Source organism: Argiope bruennichi, chromosome 1, assembly GCF_947563725.1.
Source record: "Argiope bruennichi chromosome 1, qqArgBrue1.1, whole genome shotgun sequence".
NCBI classification, from domain to species: Eukaryota; Metazoa; Arthropoda; class Arachnida; order Araneae; family Araneidae; genus Argiope; species Argiope bruennichi.
This window is the reverse complement of record NC_079151.1, coordinates 64,238,945-64,261,061: the sequence shown is the minus strand read 5'-3', so window position 1 is coordinate 64,261,061 and position 22,117 is coordinate 64,238,945. Positions and strand designations below refer to the sequence as shown.

Below are 22,117 nucleotides of genomic sequence, written 5' to 3'. Positions count from 1 at the left end.
GGAAAGGAGACGACATTCATTTAATTGTCTTTCCCCGTGAAATTATGAATTAAAAAGTGAAATTGAGTTTCCTTTTTAATTCAGTAAAATGAAATCATTTGAAAAATTCTGAAACATAATTCTAAATTATAAAAAGTCATTTATTTTCGCTTCTTGCATTCACGCATAAAGTTTCCAGGATATTATACAATTTTCTTATGTTTCAACCTATTTTCTCGATAATATTATAAAAAAGAATAATAAGAACGTCCACGAATAATTAGGAACACCAATACGGCTAATTTGATTCTTTCGTGATTATCTTCTATTTTTAAATATTACCTCAAATCTGATATTTGCCATTCAATAAATTCAAATTAAAAAGTAGAAAATAGGAATTCCGTTTTTAAATAATAAATATTTCCAACAATGCTGTTTATAAATATTACATAAAATTACAATAATTATACTGTATTTTTGATTTTTACATAGCATTATTGAAATGATAATATCCACGAAAAACATTTTTATATTTATATAAGATTTTACTTCAAATATCTATATCACTAATTTCGTTTGAGCTAGAGATTGAGGTAATCTAGTTATTCTAATATTAGTATTTAGTTAATAGTACAAAATCTTTGGAGGTCTAAACCAAAAACATGGTAAATATTGTTCTATTCTACAGAATTTCTGAGTCTTTTACAAGTATATTGGTGATAATTCATTTAAAAATTATTCAAGTCCAAAATTTTTACCATATTTCTTAGAAATTTTCTTAGAAAATAATTTCATTCATTTTTACCTTACTTAAGAAATTTCCTTTTCCTAATAATTTGTTAACATAAATTCGTAGTAGAAAATCAATATTTTCAGAAGAAAATGTCACGTTTCTAAGAAAAAAAAATTATGCAGCAAGCAAACATAGACAAATGATAAAATTCAGGAAATTGCGAGGCGAATCTAGAATTCATTTTAAGTTGTAATCATTTATGCTTCTTAATATGATTTTGTGATGTCTGAGATCTACATTTTTCCGGAACTGTTTATATAAAACATAAATAATTAGCATTAAAAAAAAGTTCTATAAAATGCATAGTACATTTACATTATAATCGGGAAAAAAAAATATTTTTTTAATTGAAAGATAAATATATTATTTATATTATATATAAATAATATATTATTATTTATAATAAATATATTAAATTATTTTTATTGATAAGATATTTTAGTGTACAAGAAATGGCAGCAGATATCGAATATCCGTGAGTTCAGCCTTTTGTATTTTGTGTCTCTTTCAGTGAAAATGTCAAGTTATTTTTACATCAATATTATAAAATAATTAAATAACTTATTTTATAGAATTTAAATCTTATTTAATTAACAAAATCCTAAAATTCGTTGTTATAAAATCTTTTTCATAAAAAGGAGAAAATAAATAATTTCGCCATAATCTATGCTTTCATTAAATGCGCAGTAGGGTGGAACGAAAAAAAAACATTTTCTGATTTTTCATTTGTAATAGGGCGAAAAAGTTGCTTTTTAGTATAGATAAAATAAATTATAAATATGAAAAATAATTGAGTATTGAGTCTTGAGGTACCGCATGGATGTTAAAATTTCATTAAAACACACTTTTTGCATTTCTCGATTATGAAATATAAAGCTTAAAAATTGATATTGCTACCACAAGTGCTTTGAGGAAGAAAAAAGCAAGTAAGCGTAAAGAACTACAGAGAATGATTAATTTTAATCAAGAAGGGACAAAAATGTTTGTGTATCAGAAACCATTGATGGCAATGCTGAAGAACAACAGTGTTCTTTATAAAAAGAGGCAAACCAACCAGATATAGACAAGAAGAGATGAAGCTACTAGGTGCCTCTGTGGTTTAATATTAAGTTAAAACCTTCTTGTACTTATGGTTCCAAACATCCTAGGGTCGGGTAACCTAGTCTGAAACGAGGACCAGGGTTTATCTTCAAACGTTTTTTCTCAGTGTGCAGATAATGTATATTCGAGATTCTGACTTTTTTTTTTTCCCAATCGCAATAAATAGGGTTTTGGATTCGGATCCTCTTACAGCACCCTTTTCGAAGCAGAAATGTGAGATCTAACAACTTAATGATCTCCTCTTGTAGATGAAGTGGATTCGAGGTTCAGATTTTTCTCAATCATAATAAATATTGTTTGGGATTCGGATCCTGAGTTTTCTTATAATCCGCTTTCCCTAACAGAAATGTTAGAACTGACGAAACCCAAACGACCTCAATCGAACTAACGAATCCTCAAAAAGCAAACTCTAACGAAAGTTCGGCAAAAATTCAAACCAAAAAATAATCTAGTAGATGAAACTCATGAGAATGCAGGATAGCTCCTACATTCTCAGCTCCTACATTCTCATGAGTTAGTTGAGTAGGATAGCTCCTACATTCTACATTCTCTCCTTGCAGTGGGTTAAAATCCTTATCGGTGTAGCAAGTAAAGAAACAGCAGATAAAGATGCAAAAAAAAAAAAAAAAAATGCCGTTATTCTGCTTAATGTATCGATTTGAAAATTCCAGAAAGAACTTTGAAAATTAAATTTAAAAAATATAATAAAAAATTAATGGTAATGACGTTGGGATCTTGAAGGAAAAAGGAAGATACACATATGAAATATTTAATGAAGTTAAAATTTCCAGATACATTGATAACAGATTCATTACCCAAGCATTTACAAATCATGATCTTTGTCCCAAATACCTGGACCATTTCAACCTTGAGGCCTGCTATTGCCAGTTTGTTGAAAATATCAGTACTGACATAATCCACTACATAATACTCTTACTCAATGCTGAAATACATTAGAAGTTTTATTAATGTTTTTCTCAGACATTATAGTTAAAAAAAGAATTGATAAACGAAGTCTAGAGACCGTTGGCTTATGTGCACCATCGTCAATCAGATTTATTCTTCCAAATTTAAAATTAAACTCTCTTTGCAATTTAAAATTTGGAAGAATTTTCACGTATACCAATTTAAGAACATTTCTGGTTTTTCTTTTCTTTCTTAAAATGTTTATTTATTTTCTATTGTAATTTATTTATCTTTATTTAATTAATTGTTTATTTCCTTTCTTTCTCATAACTTTACTTTCATTTTATTTTATTAAAAATTTAATGTTTTGTGTATCATGTTGTACTGATTGTACGCCTTCACCGGGTTTTCTTCTTACTTCTCCATTTTTATGACTATCATATTAGAACATGTCTTTATGTCTTTTAGGGGAAAAATGTTCCTTCACCTCTAAATTCTAGATTTATTTATTGGCACACACCAAATAATCAATGAAATAAAATAAAGAATTCTCAGTTATACACAAGACGTTATACCGTTTCATTCCTTAACCCTTTCATGGGCCTTGAGACGATTACTTCCCACCTACATGATCGTACAAAATACACTTATGGGAAATACAAAGAGGCAAAAATAAATAAAATAAAATAAAATAAAGGACTCGCTACATGTGTACAGTATGTGATGTACCCTTGCGCATTGCAACATGCTTCTTATCTTTTCATGGCAAATAATCACCATTTAGTTTTTTTTTTTTTTTTTTTTTTTTTGTGACTGTAAACGGTTTCTTAGGTAGTATACTTCCTACCCCTGAAAGTTTAATGATAACATAAAATTCGGTAAAATAAAATATATTTCCTTAAATGTTATTGTTTAATTGTTAATAAAACATAAAAAAGGGGGGTGGGTGGAGAGAAATTCTTAGGTAGTATACTTCTCACCCCTGAAAGTTTAATGATAACATAAAATTCGGTAAAATAAAATATATTTCCTTAAATGTTATTGTTTAATTGTTAATAAAACATAAAAAGGGGGGGGGGAGAAATTCTTAGGTAGTATACTTCCCACCCCTGAAAGTTTAATGATAACGTAAAATTCGGTAAAATAAAATATATTTCCTTAAATGTTATTGGTTAATTGTTAATAAAACATAAAAAGGGGGGGAGAGAAATTCTTAGGTAGTATACTTCCCATCCCTGAAAGTTTAATGATAACATAAAATTCGGTAAAATAAAATATATTTCCTTAAATGTTATTGTTTAATTGTTAATAAAACATAAAAAGGTGGGGGGGGGGAGAAATTCTTAGGTAGTATACTTCCCACCCCTGAAAGTTTAATGATAACATAAAATTCGGTAAAATAAAATATATTTCCTTAAATGTTATTGTTTAATTGTTAATAAAACATAAAGGGGGGGGGGAGAGAAATTCAAAAGAGAAACAAATGGCCCATTAAAGGGTTAAAAAGCTTTTAACAAAGTTTTATGTGCACCAGAAATTCTGAATTTAATGGGCCTGAAAATGGAGTGACTCAGCAACTGATACATCATGCGGGCAAATTTGGCTGTCTAGGCGTCCTCACCCGAAGTTCATTAGAAAAGGAGCGTATGGGTAATAATACAACAGGTGATCAAGAATACCCCCAAAATGTCTGCGGCCGAACCGAATGAACCGGTCATCTAGAAGTCTTGCTCTATTCCGTAGGAACCGACATTGTACTTAATGTGTTAATAATGCATTTTAGGTTCAAAAAGCATCACTGAAACGTATCTAAATGAGCAAAAAGAATTCAAATATGTGTTCAGTACGAGTAAATAGAACTGAAAATAAACTAGGATAAATAATAAGGGTTTTTATATGAAAATTTAAAATAAAACAACGATAATGATTCTTAAATATGATTTTTTGACAATTGTTGGTGATAGATAAAAATTAAAAATAAAAATAAGAATTCTTGATTAGCCAATTTAGAAAATGCTAGCCAATAATATTCTGTTATTGTACAGACACACGTTTTCTTGTTTTCGTTTTTTTTTTTTTTTTTTTTTTTTTTAAATCTTTCATTTATAATCAAATTTGGTAATCAATGAAATTTGATAAACAATTTTAATTCATTTTTTTTTTCATTCTGAACTGTAAATTTTTAATCTAGATAAAAGATTTTTTTTGAAATCTTTAATGCAGCAAAAAGTTTCATTTGTTTTTGTCCTTAGTATTTTAATATACTAATTGGCTTTGAATTGGCGAAAAAAAGTTCGAAAGAAGCATTTTTATGGAAGAACAGTAGATAATCTCTAAGAGTTTAGCTATGAAAACCTTCTCCTTTTTGAAGTAAGAATGCTTTTCATTTTGGTATGAGAGGAAGAAATTTCGATTGATATTTTAAAAAAAATAAAACTTTCATTTGAGAGATGGCATTATTGAAATGATTAGAATTAAATGGGAAATGATATTAAAATAAACCTAAAATATATAATTAAAAAAGTATGCAAAATAGGAAAACTAAAAATTATTTTAAGTATCACCACAGTAACTCTATAATTTAAAAAGAAAGTAAAAACTAATCTAGCTCTAATTTATTTGAGTATTCTGTTACATAAACTTAATTATTCTTCAACTAATTGCAACCAGAAAATTTTCTGGCTTTCATAGTTTTTAGAAAATGCTGTTCTTTATTTGAAGTAATTAATTCGCCTTTTCTAAATATTAGATTCATTTTTTTTTGCGTTGCTTTATTGATTCAATTAAGAATCAACCGAATATTTGAGGTATTTATAGATTATGTATGTTTTGCATTGGATTATAGCGTTTTGGATTGATTTGATTTCAGTTCATATGTTTAAAAAACGATAATCCGATGCCCGTTTGATGCAGAAATTGGCGTTTAAGGGGTTAAACTCAAATCTGCTATATATCAGCAACTAAATAATTTAGTAAAATTACTTTAATGCTAAATTAATTTTTTTCGTTCCCTAGCTATATTTTCGAAACTGGTATCAATACGTCTCATCTTAACCTTTTAAAAAGATTGAAAGAATGACAGTCCCTTTGAAACTGAATGCTCAATTAAATTTTAATCCAAAAATGGATCTTACAAAGTAGGAACATACAATTCTATTTGAAATCCATACTAACTGCTTCAAGAAACAAAAGCTAAGAACCAAATGGAATAGGGTTCTTTATGGTGGTTTTATGGCCTATTTATGAGCAAGCAAATCCCGAACACAAAGCGAGCAGCACACCCCACGCCGAGTCTTTGAACTGCTGAACGGATATTATTTCGCTCCGATGAACACACTTTCTTTTATAGGTCAGATACTTTTACTTAACAACAAACTAAATTAGGGTTTCGCACTTTGAAGAAAAAAGATTCTCTTTTTGTCAAAAATATATGATGAAATATTAGATTATGTGTCCAGCAAATCGATGTTTTAGAAACAACTATCTCTTTTTAATTTTTTTCGTTCCCTAGCTATATTTTCGAAACTGGTATCAATATGCCTCATCTTAACCTTTTAAAAAAGATTGAAAGAATGACAGTCCCATTGGAACTGAATGTCCCAATTTTCAAAATTCCACAAGAGGAAGAAAGAAACTAAATTTTCGCAACCAATAACGAATACTTCAGACATTTCTTCATATAAGGCATGAATATTCAGCCTCATGTTCACACCAGATATGAAAGTAGTGATCATTCGTTATTGGTTAAATAAGTTTAAGTTTTTCGTAATAAGTATTATTTAGTATTTTTAAATATTCAGTTTTTTTTCTTCTTGTTTTTCCTGTTCTAAAATTTGGGAAATTTAAATAAATAGTGTTTCTTGTAGATAATTAATAAATTTGGCAAAGAAACATAGTATTAAATAAAATCATTTAACTCAAGAAATCTCTTTCGGAAAGTATCTCATCGAAATAAAATGGACAAATAAATTTTTTAATAGTTTTTTTTTTTTGTTTTTATTTGTTGTAATAAAGATTTGAAATAGGTTAGTAAATATTTATAGAAACTATATATTTATTTTTTATTACATATATTCTTCACTTTTAATAAAAAAATCTTTAATAATGTCGTAATTTCTGTAAAAATGTTTTTAGATACCATAAAGTATTTTCCCATTGTTTTTATTGATTATTCAGAAGCCTTGTTCATACTCAAACTTACATTGCCGTTATTCCTGAAACGAACTATTTTCTAAAGAATGCTACTTTTGATTGTTCTGAATAAAGTAAATGGATATTATTATTTATTAAAAAACAACAATATCCTCATTTAAATAAATTGACGAATCAATCAACTTATCATTTCGCAATTGATATAAGGAACGTTTAGAGTCATTAGTTTCCTTTCTTTTTATTGAGTGTTATTTCACAGTCGCTTTCTTTGTGTAATTAATGGATCAGTTCGAATTCTTCAAAATTGTTCTTAAAATTGGAACTCTTCATTCAATAGAATTACTCAAAGAAATGTTATGAAGAAAAAAATGTTTTATTGTTTTCGGTTGTAACGGAAGTAATGAAATTTATCTTATGCTCATGAAAAGTATTATAGAACACAAATTTTGGGTTATATGTGATTATAAGTTCCATCTTTTTATTTCTTTATCTGTAAATAGTAATGATTCGAAAGGTAGTAATGATTAAGATTAATAGTAATGTTAATAGTAGTTAATAGTAATGATTAAGGCACTGTTAATCATTTTTATTTTATAAAAATGTTTCACAGATGCTTGTATCACGTATCACACTGAGTATTTTCTAAGTCCCAGAAATAAGCATTATTGATTAACGACATTGTTTGGAAAATAACTATTTAGATGCTTTTTATTCTTCAAATTAATTTTAAAGCTATGTTTAAATTTAGAATTTTGTTTTTCTAAAGAAATATTATTTACGTTTCTTACATTTTTATAATAATAATATCTTTTATAATAAAAAATACCAGAGTATTTTCAAACATTTTATATAAACTATGCTGCAATAACATATCAAAAATGTAAAAAGTAACTGAGATCCTACATTGTATAGAGTAATTGAGATGCCATTTTTATGCATTGGTTTCATTCTTTCGTTCGAAAATATTACAGAATTAATAATTTTAGATATTAACCACATTAGAGCTTTGTGTTTTCATAATATACATAGGTAAAAGAAAATTAATACTTTGCACTTGGAAAAGTAATTCGATGCATATTTATTCACTTAAGACAAGGACCTGTTTATTACTTATTACACCAAAAAATAAATGCATGCAACTGTTTTAAGTTGAGTTTCGCCGAAAAATCAATCTACATTTTCTTATCACGTCTGCATGTATTTTTAACGATCAGAATTAAAAAAAAAAAAAATCAAAATGAAGCACCGTTTTGAATGGGGATTGAGAGTCACCATCCTAGTGCAACGGATTAATTGATAAAGAACAAATTAAGTTATTGAATAATCGAAATTCTCGATTTTTCTGCATTAGAAAATTATAACTTTTTTATGTAACCATCTTTACATCATTTTGTGCATATAATTTATATGAAATATGAACGACAAACGAAAAATAGTTGCTTTATAGTATCCTGATTTATATTATTTATATAAATAATCATCAATAATATATTTTATTTACTTATTATCTAGTGATTTATTACTGATTTATCTAAACTGATTATTATTTACTGATTATTTACTAATATCTACATTTAACTGATTGATATAAATATATCAGTATTTAAAATATTTTGATTTAATGCGTGGTGGAAAGGGATAGCTTTCATATAAGGATGCTTAGATGCATCTTGTCCCATAATATTTTAATAATGCTAGGTATAAAATCCCCAAGAGGTGCCTTCATTCTTTTTGGGGCCATACATTTTCACATCATTTACATCCATTCAATTGCTTGTGGGGGCCATTCCGTCATAATTATGATGCACTGTTATTCTTATTTTCCTCCTAAGCCCATCAACCCCCAGCCGCTAAATCGCTTTGAATGACGTGGGCGAAGAAAGTTGGTGAAATAAAGTAGTTTCTGCAAGAAGGGGGAAGGGCAGATCTTCTTGGATCTCCTGCCACGATCAAATCTTCACAAGCGAATGCATTCGGCCCTTAGTGGCTTCCTATGTAGCCAGTGGCCTAAGAGAGGGTGACCTGGACTTAGTGACTTCCGCTCTGAGTGGCCACTTCCGGAAGCAATTCTTTCTCAGACTTTATTTTCTTCTGGAAGTAGTTGCACATTCCATACTGTTGCTTTTGAGAGCTAAAGGGGAAAGAAAGAAGTATTGTGGGGCACTATGCTATTCACACAGCTGCATTTTTATTATTATTATTGATTCTCTTTTCTATCCACTTTTATTCAAGTTGACTTGTTTCAAGTTTTTTTTATTGATATAATTTCGTATCGAATTTTCCACCTTCATCTTGTTATTGAAATATCGCACTCTTGTGTATGCGAAAAATATGTACTATCTTAATATTTTCAGAGCTTATTTATGAATTGATCATTTATTTTAATGAAATTAGAGTTCCCCATTCCTGATGTTACTTAGATGATGATTTCGAGACTCCATGATATTTGTAACCATCCGCCTTTGCCGACTAATTCGTTTGTCGAATTAATAGCTAATAAAAATTTTGAATAAATATTTTCTATAATTTGGTTTTTAATAGCCTCCTTGGCAAAATATTTTTGAACATAGACATATTTATAGACATATAACCCATACTATTTTGAAAGTTTTAAGCCATGATGCCCATTGTGCTTTTGTAGTCCCACATATGAGAATTGTATATTTCGTAGTATTATAAAGAAAACCGGTATTTTGTATTGACTGCATGGCACTGGTGAACAATATTTGCGAAATATCAATCTTTAAAGTGAATCTAACTTATGATTTTTAGAAAATTTGTCTTAGCGCTTAATCATTGGCATGCGGTTAATACAAAAGCACAAGGAAATCAAATATTTATTTTGGATGCTTTTTTTCCAGATCGATTGAAACAAAAATTTGAAGTTGTGCTATAATTGTAGTCAGAAGATCATATACCAAATTTTTACACCACATACCTTTTTAAAATTGTATTTTGAGCTATTGCATATACTCAAGTACGAAAACGCAAACCGAAAGAAAATTAGATTAAATTTATTAAATTAATTAGATTAAATTTATTAGACCAGATTAATTAAAATTTGTGTTTTTCTGTCATATCGAATAACAAAGGAAAATTGTAACAGCTTAAAGAGTCAAAAATTTCAACGAAGGAACTGGTCGCTAAAGACGATTAGTATGAACCCCCTTCGACGATTAGTTCTATTTACTTCCCTTTAAAGTAAGTGATCAGTTGCTTCGAAAGATAAGAGTTAGTGTATTTTCAACTTAATACTTTCTAAGAAATTTTTACAATCTAAAATAATTTCTATTAATTTATGATTTTTCAACTTCTTATATTTAAAAAGGTTTGTTTTAGAAATTAATATTCAGTTCTTTGACTTTTTTTTAATGGAAAAATCGAGGTAAATCTTGTGATGGATCAATTATAAGAAAAATAATTAAATTCCTTATTAATGTCAATCGAAATGCAACCTAAAAATTTATTATTTGGTATAACATATCCAGTTTTTAATTTCATTTTATGATGGAAAAAATAATAATGTGATAAATTGATTGTGTGATTTTAATTGATATTGTGATGTGATTGAAAATTGATAATGTGATTTTAATTTCATATGTTTGTCTAAATGATGATTGAATTGGTATATATATATATATATATATATATATATATATATATATATATATATATATATATATATATATATATATATATATATATATATATATATATAGATTTTACATTAAATTTCAATAACTTATTTGAATTCCTTATACTTAGAGTTTGTATAATTTCACCCAAATACTATAATGAAGTTAATGTTACAGATTGTGAACAAGTGGATGCATAAATTCATGGGAATATTAAAATTAAAAAAATATTTTGAATATTGATGAAAATATGAGTATTTGTAGTACATAATTTTTATTAAAGCATGTGGAATACATATATTCTAATATTTTTTTGAATAATTTCTAATGCTGCTTCGACATACTGTTGCGCATTCTATTAATTTTGTGCAATTTGATATAAAACTCCTCATATTTCAAGCAAAAAATACGAGTGAAACATTTGGTATTTTTTGAAAAAGCAAAAATTTATCTTCTATTTTTATGGAAATTATGAACAGCAAACAAAATTATTGAGGAAAATTTCAAATCTTTAATTAGCTTTTTTTGCGAAACTTATTATTTTACTTATTCACTTCTAGATTATTTCCCTATTTTTTACAATTTCTGCTTGGTCCTTTAAATTTTTTATGACTATATTTTTACAGCAAAATGTAAGTATATTCTTTGCATGGTCTAAGTTTCAAGGTATCTCCAAAAGAGATTTTAAAAATAATGGAATCTGAAAGTATTCGGATATCTTTGATCATATAGTTTAAGCAAAATTATATATTTAATATTTTACTTCAGAGTATTTGAAGAAAATTTCTCAAAAGTCATTTAAAATCAATGTATTTGTCCTTGAAATTCGTTTTTAAACACTTTATTAATTTAAACAAAATTAAGACCAATGAAAACGTATAATAGTCATACATTACAATTCTAACTATTGCAATTTTTTTTTTTTTTTTTTTTTTTTTTTTTTTGCTTTGGTTTTTCTGTCAACCTTTGATTACAGAATTGATACATTTCATGAAATGCAATAGTAAAAGGTATTCCAAAATTAACGCAAGATTTGAATTTGTCACCATTCAAGTGTTGGAAACTCTATTAAAAAAGCCCATTTCATGCTGATAGTTTAGGGTTAGTAAAAATGGTGCGTTATACGACAGAACAACGTGTTAACGCAAGACTTGAATTAAATAAAAACCACTGTTTTTTTTTTCCTTTAAATTATTATATTTTTATTGAATCGTACAGTACAGAGGATAGGAATATGCATGGGATAACTCATAAAGCAAAAGGACTCCACTGTTTTGTAGGCACATACGCACTCTTTTGTCGAAATTCCCCATGACTATTTTACATAAATGTGGTTGAATGTCATTGATGCAGCTTTGAATTTCCTTCTTCAATGCAATGCTTGTAAATTTGTTGGCATAGACCTTTGACTTCAAATAATCCCATAAAAAGAAATCCAATAAATTACATGTCCAATTCTCAAATTTTCGAATTGTGGCCGCCAGATTTTCATTATTTTTGAAATATTGTTCAACAATGAAAGCACGTTGTTCTATTGTGTAACGCTCCATTAATACTAACCCTAAACTATCGTCCGTCAAATATTTTTTTAATAGGGTTTCCAACACCTTACTGCACGAATGGTGGCAAATTCAAATCTTGCGTTAATTTTGGGACACCATTTACATACTCACTTTTATTACTGAGTCTTTTAATGATTCTTCATACTTGATAGGATTTTTTTACAAAGATTTCTTCTAATTCAATCCATTTTAGGTTACTAAAGTTCTCATTGGCGAGCTTTCTAAAATATTGAACGAGCTCATAACAAGCAATTTCAATCAATTAAAATTAAATCCCTTAAGCCACCTTGTCTTTCGATTCAAATGACCATTACTGATTTGATGAGCTCTAAATTTTACTTCAAATTGTATAACAATGATCCGATTAAAGATAAGATTCATTTGGGTAAATATGTACCAAGATATTCAGCGAAAAAGCTTTTGCTTGAATAGAGATATATATGAGAAAATGTTGTAAGGAATTCATGAATGCATATTGCTTCTGCCATTCATTACTTTCAATGAATCGCTCTTGATGTTCGCAACTTAGACAGGCGCAGATGAGTGATTGATTTCAACATTATTGGTTTCCTGTAAGAAGCTGTTATATCCATCAGAGCTTAAATGATTAAACACCTAGAAACCAAAAACGATCTCAACAGGGTGAATGTGAAAAATTAGGACTCTCTAAATTAACTACATAGTAGAACACTTGTTTATAAAAGGAATCCTTTCGGCTACTTTTATTGTGGAGTGTTCAATTTTTTTTTCAATCAAATTTAGAGATGTATGTTTCATTTTCTAGAATTCTGAAAAGTCTCTTATATACAATTGAAAACAAATTCGTACTTAATTCCTTTGTTCTATTTTCTCTGAAATCAAAAGAAACAATCATCAATGGAATCTAATTTACTTATGTGAGGCATTTTAAAATTGAGTTACAAATGTGTTATTTCCAATATTTTCTTTACTAATCCTACGAATTTTTATAAAATTATATTTCAAAATAAATGGAGCCAACTTTGTTGACTAAAATTTAATATTGTTATTCCGAGATTTTTTTTTAAAAAAATTGCATCAAATGAGTAAATAAATAAATAAATACTATTGCAATAATTCTAACTTCCACAAAGACGAATTTTTGACATTTTTGTAGCTACCGTGCGAACTTATACTTAGCTAGCTGAATACATAGACTTCTTTTGAATGGATTTCGTTCGCGAATTCTGCAAATTTAGTCTTAAGTCCATATACCGATTTTACTCATCTAGTTCAAACCGTTTTAGAGATATTGTGTTCAGATGGACAGAGAGACGTAATTTTAAAAACGTGTTTTTCAAATTCTCAGAAGTCTGATACATGAAGATTCATCAAAAGCTCGAGGTTGAATTTTTTTGAAGTTATAATATTATCTTTTTAAATGTTTCACGTATAAAAAGTCTTGAAAAATTGAAATTTTATTTTTAAGCCCCATATTTACATTTATATTAAGAATAGCATATATCAATAAATACATGAAAGGCAAAATAATCAAGAGTTTTATTTTAACAATCAATTGACTGTGAAGTGTCACCTTACTTTCTAGAATCCTTTGCAATCAATTTATTCTACTAAGCGCCCTCTACTGTTGGAATCCCATGAAACCAATAGTTTACTTGATGCATGTTTTTGTTCTTTAGAGAGTGCTATTCGACGCTGAGATATTTTTGGTTGTTTGCAGATTTCGTATTAAAGATCATCATCCTTGTAAAGTGTGGAGATGCAGTAAAAATAATGCTTTTTCTTCGCGCTTCACTAAGTACGACAAAAAGCAATGGCGATAACTCTGTGGAGACAAATATCTTTGCAATTTTATTCGGAATATTTATCTTTTAAAAGTCCCACGGCAAGGGGGACTTTAAGTAATTGGATTGGGGACTTTTTCGAAGAACCAAACAGGTGGTTTTTCCATTTTACAACTGACAAATAGTTCTGAATATGCTTCACTTAACACGAAGTTAAATTTTTTTTTTTTGGAAACAAGGACGCTTTCAAATAAATTCTTTCATTCTTGGATTTTATTTTCATTGCAATAATCGATTTAATTGAAGTGAATGAGAAGTGAGAGAAGATTTAATGAAAAAAATGGGCATTAAGCATGGAATGAAAAATGCTGTCCTTTTCAATAAATTGAAAATAATCCCTTAAGAAGTACTTTTAATTTTACAAAAGTACTAAAGATTTTTTATACATTTGTCAAGTCTAACCTAATTTCTTAAAAAATGAATTAGATGATGTAAAGAACGTTGAATCCATTTTTTTCTGTGGATAAATATATATTTATTTTTTAAAAAAGAAATTTATTAACTCTGCTCGTAGAGAATATACAATTTTCCCATAGAGACTGTAAAGTATACACAACGATGAAATATGTGGAAAAATACTACTTCACTTTATATTCTGTGTTGAAAAAAAACCCACATTATATTATATATACAAACCTATTAACATTATTTTTTTTATGATTAATACCTATTGAATTCCATACTTTGGAACAGGAAAAGAGCAATTTGTATTTGTTTAAATTTATTTTATTTGATATGTGCTCAATCATTTTTGCAAAGGTCTCAAATTTCATAAAATTGAATCTACTATTATAGTAATTATTCTAATACTGCATATAATTATATATGGAATAACAAAATTTAGACATCAAGACATTATAAAATAAAGCATTTTCTATTAATTTGTTGGATATGGAATAAGTCTTACATTTATTTCCTACGCATGTGAAGACGAAGAATTTCAAATAATTTTAATGATTCACGAACTACTGATTAATATTTTAGCTTACCACTATTTTTGTCAGTTTAAAATTACGTATTTTTATTTAAGATTTAAATGAAGAATAGAATCGTACCAAATAAATTTTTAAACAATAAATTTCGATTTATTTGAATGTCGAAGGGAATAAATTTCTTGGAAAATAAAGTTTTGTAGGAATCTTTCTTGATAAGTAAAATTATTTTATAATAAAAAAATTTCGAATAAAATATATTTTTAATGTTATTACTTTTGTAAAAATTTGATACTTACAAAAAAAAATATAAGCGATTTTTTTAATAAAATATTTGCAGTCAGTTTTTTCATTTGAACTCAATTATATGAACAATCTTGATTTGTCAGATAATTCTTTTTTAAGCGCATTAAGAACCTGTTCTTATATTCTTTTGAAAAGAATTTTAAACTTTTAAGATCGAATGCAAAAATTAAATATTTATCTATTATCGAACATAATTATTTTGTTTTTGATCAATTAAGATTATTATTAGACATACGATTACAACTTGCAAACTTTTTTATTGATTTTATTACTCCATTTAATACATTTGGTTGATAAATACCAATTTAATTGGATCCATTTTGTTATGTTTAATCAAGAAAATTTTAATGTAAATTTTCAATTATTAGACTATACTTCTTTAAGACATCCTACGGAATAATTATTCTTATAATTATCTATAAAATTTTTCATTATATATACTTTATTCCTATAAGTATATATACTTTCAAATTTCTATTCATATCAGAAATAGCAAAATTTGTGAAAAAAATTAATTAAAATTATTATTTATTTAAAAAATAAAAATATATTCATTTTCATTTATTTCGCTCATACAGCAAAATTTTCCAGTTTGATGCTTTTAGCGTAAATAGAAATTCAAGCTCAGATGCACTTTAAATAAAATTTTCAATACTCTTGAATGTTTCTTTCCGAAAAAGAATCAAATTTCTTCCAGAAATTTTCAGTATAAATATTTTGCCATGCATGAAGTAACAATCGATTTTAACATTGAATTGTAGCTTTATAGATGCTCTTAAAGTGTCACAAAATTTAACAATATTATTACCGACATCCAGATAATATCTAAATTTTACACATCTAAATATGTAAACAACCCCTTAAACAAGAAATATTAAATAATTCTTGATGTAAGCATGATGTATTAACCAAAAATCGAACGCTGGGTACTTTTTCCATGCGGAATCTATTCATATCAAACAAAAAAGTGTTGCCATATGAAACTTAAAAATTCGTACAATTTTATATAGAGAGGCAATCCCCTATGAATGTTTCAGCAACAACATCTTTTAATACACATTAATAGCTTTAAAATATTATTTGTATTTTTTATTTATAAAGATCGCCAGCAAATAAAGTATGGTGCATTTTTTTTCCAATGACTATACATGATTTGAAATATTCGGCGTGCTTTTTTCTATAAATCTCAAGTTATACATAATAAATTACTAATAATACTAATAAATAATACTAGTAATATTATTACTAATAATAATACTAGTAATACTAATAAATAAATAATTTATTTATTAGTTACTTAATTTCAAATTTGCATGTTTAATTTTGCTGTTTCAATTCTGACTTCCTAGGATGGATACCCAGCTAGAAGACGTTCCTTGGTTGGTGATGCAAAGTTTGAAACTGTTAAAAATAAAGAAGCTAAACAAACTTGGATTTTGGAACAAAGGAAGAAAACTGAAGACGAAGAATTATCAGAGGAGGAGGTAAGCTTACTGAAAACAAAAATATATGGGTGTTTTTTTTCTGTTTTTAACCAAAATTGTGGCATAAATTTGAATTTTCCTTATAGAATAAGAAAGAAATAATATTCAAAAAAATGTATTTTTAACAAGTAATCTTATTCGCATAGATAAATTTTTATTAAAATGAAACTTAGCTTTTCCTTACATCATGTGGTATTTCAATTCTTTTTTGTTGATATTTCAAATCATGGGATTTATTCTGGTACAATAAATTCTGAATTGACTGTCTTTAGCAATCATTTGCTTCCTTTTGCAATTGCGGTGCAACAGTATTTTTTCTATTTCTAAAAAGCGTATCCTTGCATTTGTAAAAAATTTATCATACAAGCAAGCAATTCCGAGATTCATATTTGGCAGGTGCCATCGATTCGAAGCAAAATATTTCTTTTATCTTTGAAATATTCTTAACCAATCTCGAATATTTTATAAAATACAATACAGCCTTTTCTTTAAATTACAGTAAAATAGTATTATTTCTAATCATTTTAAACTATCTGTTTTTAATTGCATAAATAGGTCTTTTATGTTCATTTCCTTTTTCTTTACTAGAAATTTCTGATTTATTCGAAATTAAAAAAAAAATGACTGATGATTGAAAAACAGAAATTTATAATTTTTTTAGAATATCTATCCTTTTTATCAATAAAAATAAGTACTTCACAAGGAATAAAATTGTCGAATGAAATATTTCTGTATTAAAAATTGAAGAAAATAAAGAAAGAAGAATGATGTGTGGCAACATTTATATCTTTTTGTAGGTTTTCCTCGTGAGTGATATTCCTGACGAACCCTTACCTTCACCTCAGCAAGTGAATCTTGTTTTGTCTGTTAAAGATGGCTTCAATAATCTGCCAAGGATTCTCAGAATTATGCAGGTGAGTAACATAATTTTAATCATTTCATTAGATTCTTACGTAACATTTGGGTTTGACTGTTAAACCTTACGTCTGGACTAATCTGATTCTTGTGCTTTAAAACTTCACCACTTAGTTAGTTCCAGTGTTATTTTAAGAATAAAAGCTGTATTAAGATGTTGTATTTTTATGATTTTTAATGGCCCAATTAGTATTCTGCTCTTATTGTTAGACAATCTCGATAATTATAGTTTTTTTAATACAGCAAGTCTATAGCAATAAAATATTATCCCTGTTCGGTAAATATCATAATCTAAATCTGTTAATAGATATTTAGCAGACGATTCCTTTTCAGACATTTTATAACTGCTACTATTTTTATTTTGTTAAAATATTATTAAAAAGTAAAAGCAAACGATTTTTTCTTTGATATACATATTTTGTTAATATTATTTCGTTTATTTTTTGTATAATAGCTGATGATCAATTGTAAACCTTCTGGAATCTGGCAATGTTTGTAATATACATTGTTATGTAGAAAGAATAAACAAGCCGATGGAATTTTAAATTGGTTGAAGTATTATTTTGGTTGTAAGTGTTTAAGTTGTAAGTGCTTTGCAAGCTATAGTCACAAGCTAAAGAAAACGCGTAGCTTTCTAGAAAGCATGTAAAAATCCTTGTTAATAATTTTAGTCTATTGTTATTACTTTCTCTTATATGAAATATAGAAGTATTGGGATCAATAAAATACTCGAACGCGAGACTTTGAACGTATCTCTACCCTGAGTTCGAAAAACACATTTTTAGCATTATGTCTGTCTGTATGTCTATAAACACGATAACTCAAAAGCGCTTTCAGATATACGAAAAAAAAAAATTCGATCATAAACGTTTTAGACCAATGTGTAGATGTTTATTAAATTTTAAACGAAATCCTATTGGGATAGAAGTGAGCTCGAAAATTACAAAGCGTAAAGGGCTAGGTACATAAAATTTGATATACATTTTAACATTTAAAATGCGTATTCTTATTAAATTTAGCACAAAATTTGTCAACGTATTAACCATCTATCAATCGTTACTCTCTTGTACATGCAAACGCAATTAACTCACAAAGGCAATGACTGAAATCAATAAAATTTAGTATGTGATCTTGTGACTACTATTGTAATTCCTTATCAAATTTAGTTTCGGAAAAAAAGGAGTGCAAAATATACATTTACATGATAGATTCAGTAAAAATAATACATTCATGTCAAGGATCTATATTTTGTCGCTAATGTTTGCCAATGTGCCATATAAAGGGTTCGCGGTCTTATTCAAGGTCCAGTATTTTATGTGGGGGGAAGAATCTGAGACTTTATTGTAGAGTATGCGAGACAGTTTTAAGGAAACCAATCTCGTTAGTGTATTAATTACTACAGATCTCACTCTCTTTTGTAAATATTATCCGCCATTGGTATGCAGTAATAACACAAGGTCCATTTATTCGAAATTATAGGAGAAATTTTTGGTGGAACATTCCAACTGGTTTATCTGCACGTGTCTCAAATTCAAAAAGTGAGATATAAGACATTTTGTTTTCGCTACAAAACCTATTCTCTACAATTAGCATGTACGCATTTTTATAATAAATCCTTCTTCAGGTTATATATGTATATATTTATATAAATTTGAAATGGATATCTTTGGAAAATTACCAGTAATAGAAGAATATTTTTTTATTTTTTTCTTGTCTGCGATGAGAGATTTATTAAAAGTTCATTAATTCGTAATTTCTATTTGCATTTAGACATAATATTTTACAAAGACATAGTATTTTATAGACATAATATTTTACATAACAAAATGACATCCATTTCTGGAATGCATTATTTAAAACATTGAGGAAACGATATTTAACATACAGATTTTACAAAAAAAATAAACAAACGTGTCTAAATTAAGTTGCCAAAAGACTGAGAAATGAGATATATTGATTAATAGATAGGGAATTTTTTTTTTTACTCAAGCAGTAATTGCAAGGGAAAAATTAATATCTTTTAACAAGAATATGAATTTGCCTTTGGTTCAATCATTTCTATTTACTAAAAAAATAATTGTTATATTGCTCAAATTTATATTCTAATAACACTTTTTTTTTTCTATTTCAGTCATGCCAAGGTTCTATTCTCCATCTGGAAACTAGAACGTCTAAAAAGAAAGATTTTGATTTTGACATCCTGGTTCGACTCAGTGCCACCAAGGATAGAGTGTTGCATATCATCAAAGCCCTGAAAGTAAATTCTATTATCGATATAAATATTTTGGTTGAGGAAAAGATAAGCATCAAAGGTAATAATAGAAAAATTTTCTTTTATAAGTAAGAAAAATAAAATATTGTAAAATCATTAACAATAGATATTATGAAATGAAGTAAAAATAAGATGGAAATAAAAACACATTTTATATGTAATTAAGCTAATAAATAATAATATACAATTTAAAATACATAAATTAAATACAATTGCTGAAGATATCTTAACAGTTAAGTTGATATTCTTTTTCAGATCCTTGGTTCCCCAGGCATATAAGCGACTTAGATTTCTGCACTCATCTCATGACGAAGTATGAGCCTGACTTAGATATGGATCACCCTGTAAGTTCTAAAATTTAAAAAAAAAATATTTGAAATAACTTTCAAAATTATAAACATATTAAAGAATATTCCCCCTAAAAATAATCTCAAAGAGTATTAAAAAACATACAACATTAGATAACATACTAACGGAATACTATCTAATTTCAAATTATCTATATTATCAATAATAACTGTTGAGCCGGCGTCCCGGCATAAGGGTAGAGCGTCTTCCCCGTGATCTGGGCGTCCTGGGCTCGAGTCCCGGTTTGGGCGTGGTTGTTCTATCTGTGAGATGTGTGAATATGTCCTCCTGTAAAAAGGGGTTGTGCAAGCGAATGAGTGATGCGTGAGTAGCGAAGTCGTACTCTTGGCCCTAGTTGGCGCTACTAAAAAAAAAAAAGAGGCGCTTCCCCACCGGCTTAAATCGCCGTAACAGCGGGCTTGTCCGTGGTAAGTGCCATAAGAAACAACAACAGCATAACTGTTGAGGCACAAACATTTTTGTTTTAGATGAATTTAATTCTGCAATAATTTTGCTATAAAATTGTTTATTTGAGAATAATTTTTAAATTAAATAATTCCTTTTATTTTTTTCGCTACAATAGTTTCCAAACATTTTTAGGTAGATTCCTATAGAAAGACGGCCTATTGCAATGATTCTCATGGCAAGATTTCGGGAATATTTCTTCAGTTCTTCTCCAGTCTCTAGAACCCCAAACCCCCTTAGTTCAAAAGTTATATATAAAACGCTTTGTCCATGTTATCTTATGAAGAGGATAACTAGAGTAATTTTTTAAATTTTAATTGGCGGGGAATATATTGTTAGAAATATAAAAATCTCGGACGATTTCTTAAAGGGTCCATCTAGCTCAAAAAGGGATGGAAATCCTAAGGGTGGGGGGGGGGGGAGAACTTTCATTTCACTATAACTTTCTTGATATTGAAGATAGAAAAATAAATTCAGTGAACCAAATTAGCTCCTCTTTAAGACGAACAACTTTTGTATTTAAAGTTTTTCGATAACTGTAATAGAAATTAGGGATTGAAAATTGATTTTCACGCCTTAATTTTGACTGTTTGTAACATCAATTTATGTTGCCAGATAGAACTCAGATGTAAAGGAATCTTTCTTTGCCTTTCAGCTTGCCGAAAAGAGTTTTTTATTTAGAGTAATTTATTTTTTTCACTATGAGAATTCATTTGTCTTTTTTCTTCCCGTAGGCATTTTTTCATATAATAACATAGAAGATTTGAAAGCATATTTCATTGGTTAATATGAAGTGCCAAGTATATGTTAAAAGATAACAGATTTCAACGGGGATCTAATTTCTGTATTTATATTTATAATAATGAACCAGAAATAAAATAAAAGAATAGAAATGTAAATTTTATGCCACAAAATACTTAATATGTGAACTTTTAGTAAGAACCTACGCATTTCGTAGTTTTTCTTATACTTTATTCAGAATATCTAGAATGACGCATTCGACAGTCACTACAATTCTATAGTGGAAATTGTGAATCTACATGTAATGGATGCATATGCATGTAATCCTAAAGAAGGCATCAGAGAAATATTGAGATCGAATTACCTAGATGGTTGACCTATACATGTCTGTCATCTTTTCCATGGTAACTAATACATAGGTTAAGGAATGCATTGCACTTCCATCCTAATAACAGTAGGAACTGAGATACGCCTGATTGGCCTAAAAGGTTCTCGGCAAGTCTCCCGGGAACTATAAAAGGACGGCAGTCTCAAGCTGAATTGAATCGTAGTCGGAGTCATAGACAAGTAACGATAAGAGGATGACGAAGCAGTGGCGGAATAGCCCAGCGTTGTGTGGAGCTCAAGCAAGTGCTGAACTGCGCTGTGGGCCGAGTCTTTGTGTTTATGTGGAAGCAATATCGAGTCCTGTGAGGAGTAGCCA

At 28.0% G+C, this 22,117-nt stretch overlaps 1 protein-coding gene across 1 annotated transcript in view; it reads left to right on the top strand.

Moving 5' to 3' along the window:
* LOC129963917 (tyrosine 3-monooxygenase-like) overlaps positions 1-22,117 on the top strand; it is a 42,403-nt gene that overhangs the window by 1,486 nt on the left and 18,800 nt on the right. Inside the window, exons 2-5 of the mRNA XM_056078514.1 lie at positions 16,539-16,673; positions 17,471-17,587; positions 19,720-19,900; positions 20,116-20,204. Coding sequence (XP_055934489.1) covers positions 16,539-16,673; positions 17,471-17,587; positions 19,720-19,900; positions 20,116-20,204 — 522 coding nt within the window. The remainder of the gene's footprint in view (positions 1-16,538; positions 16,674-17,470; positions 17,588-19,719; positions 19,901-20,115; positions 20,205-22,117) is intronic.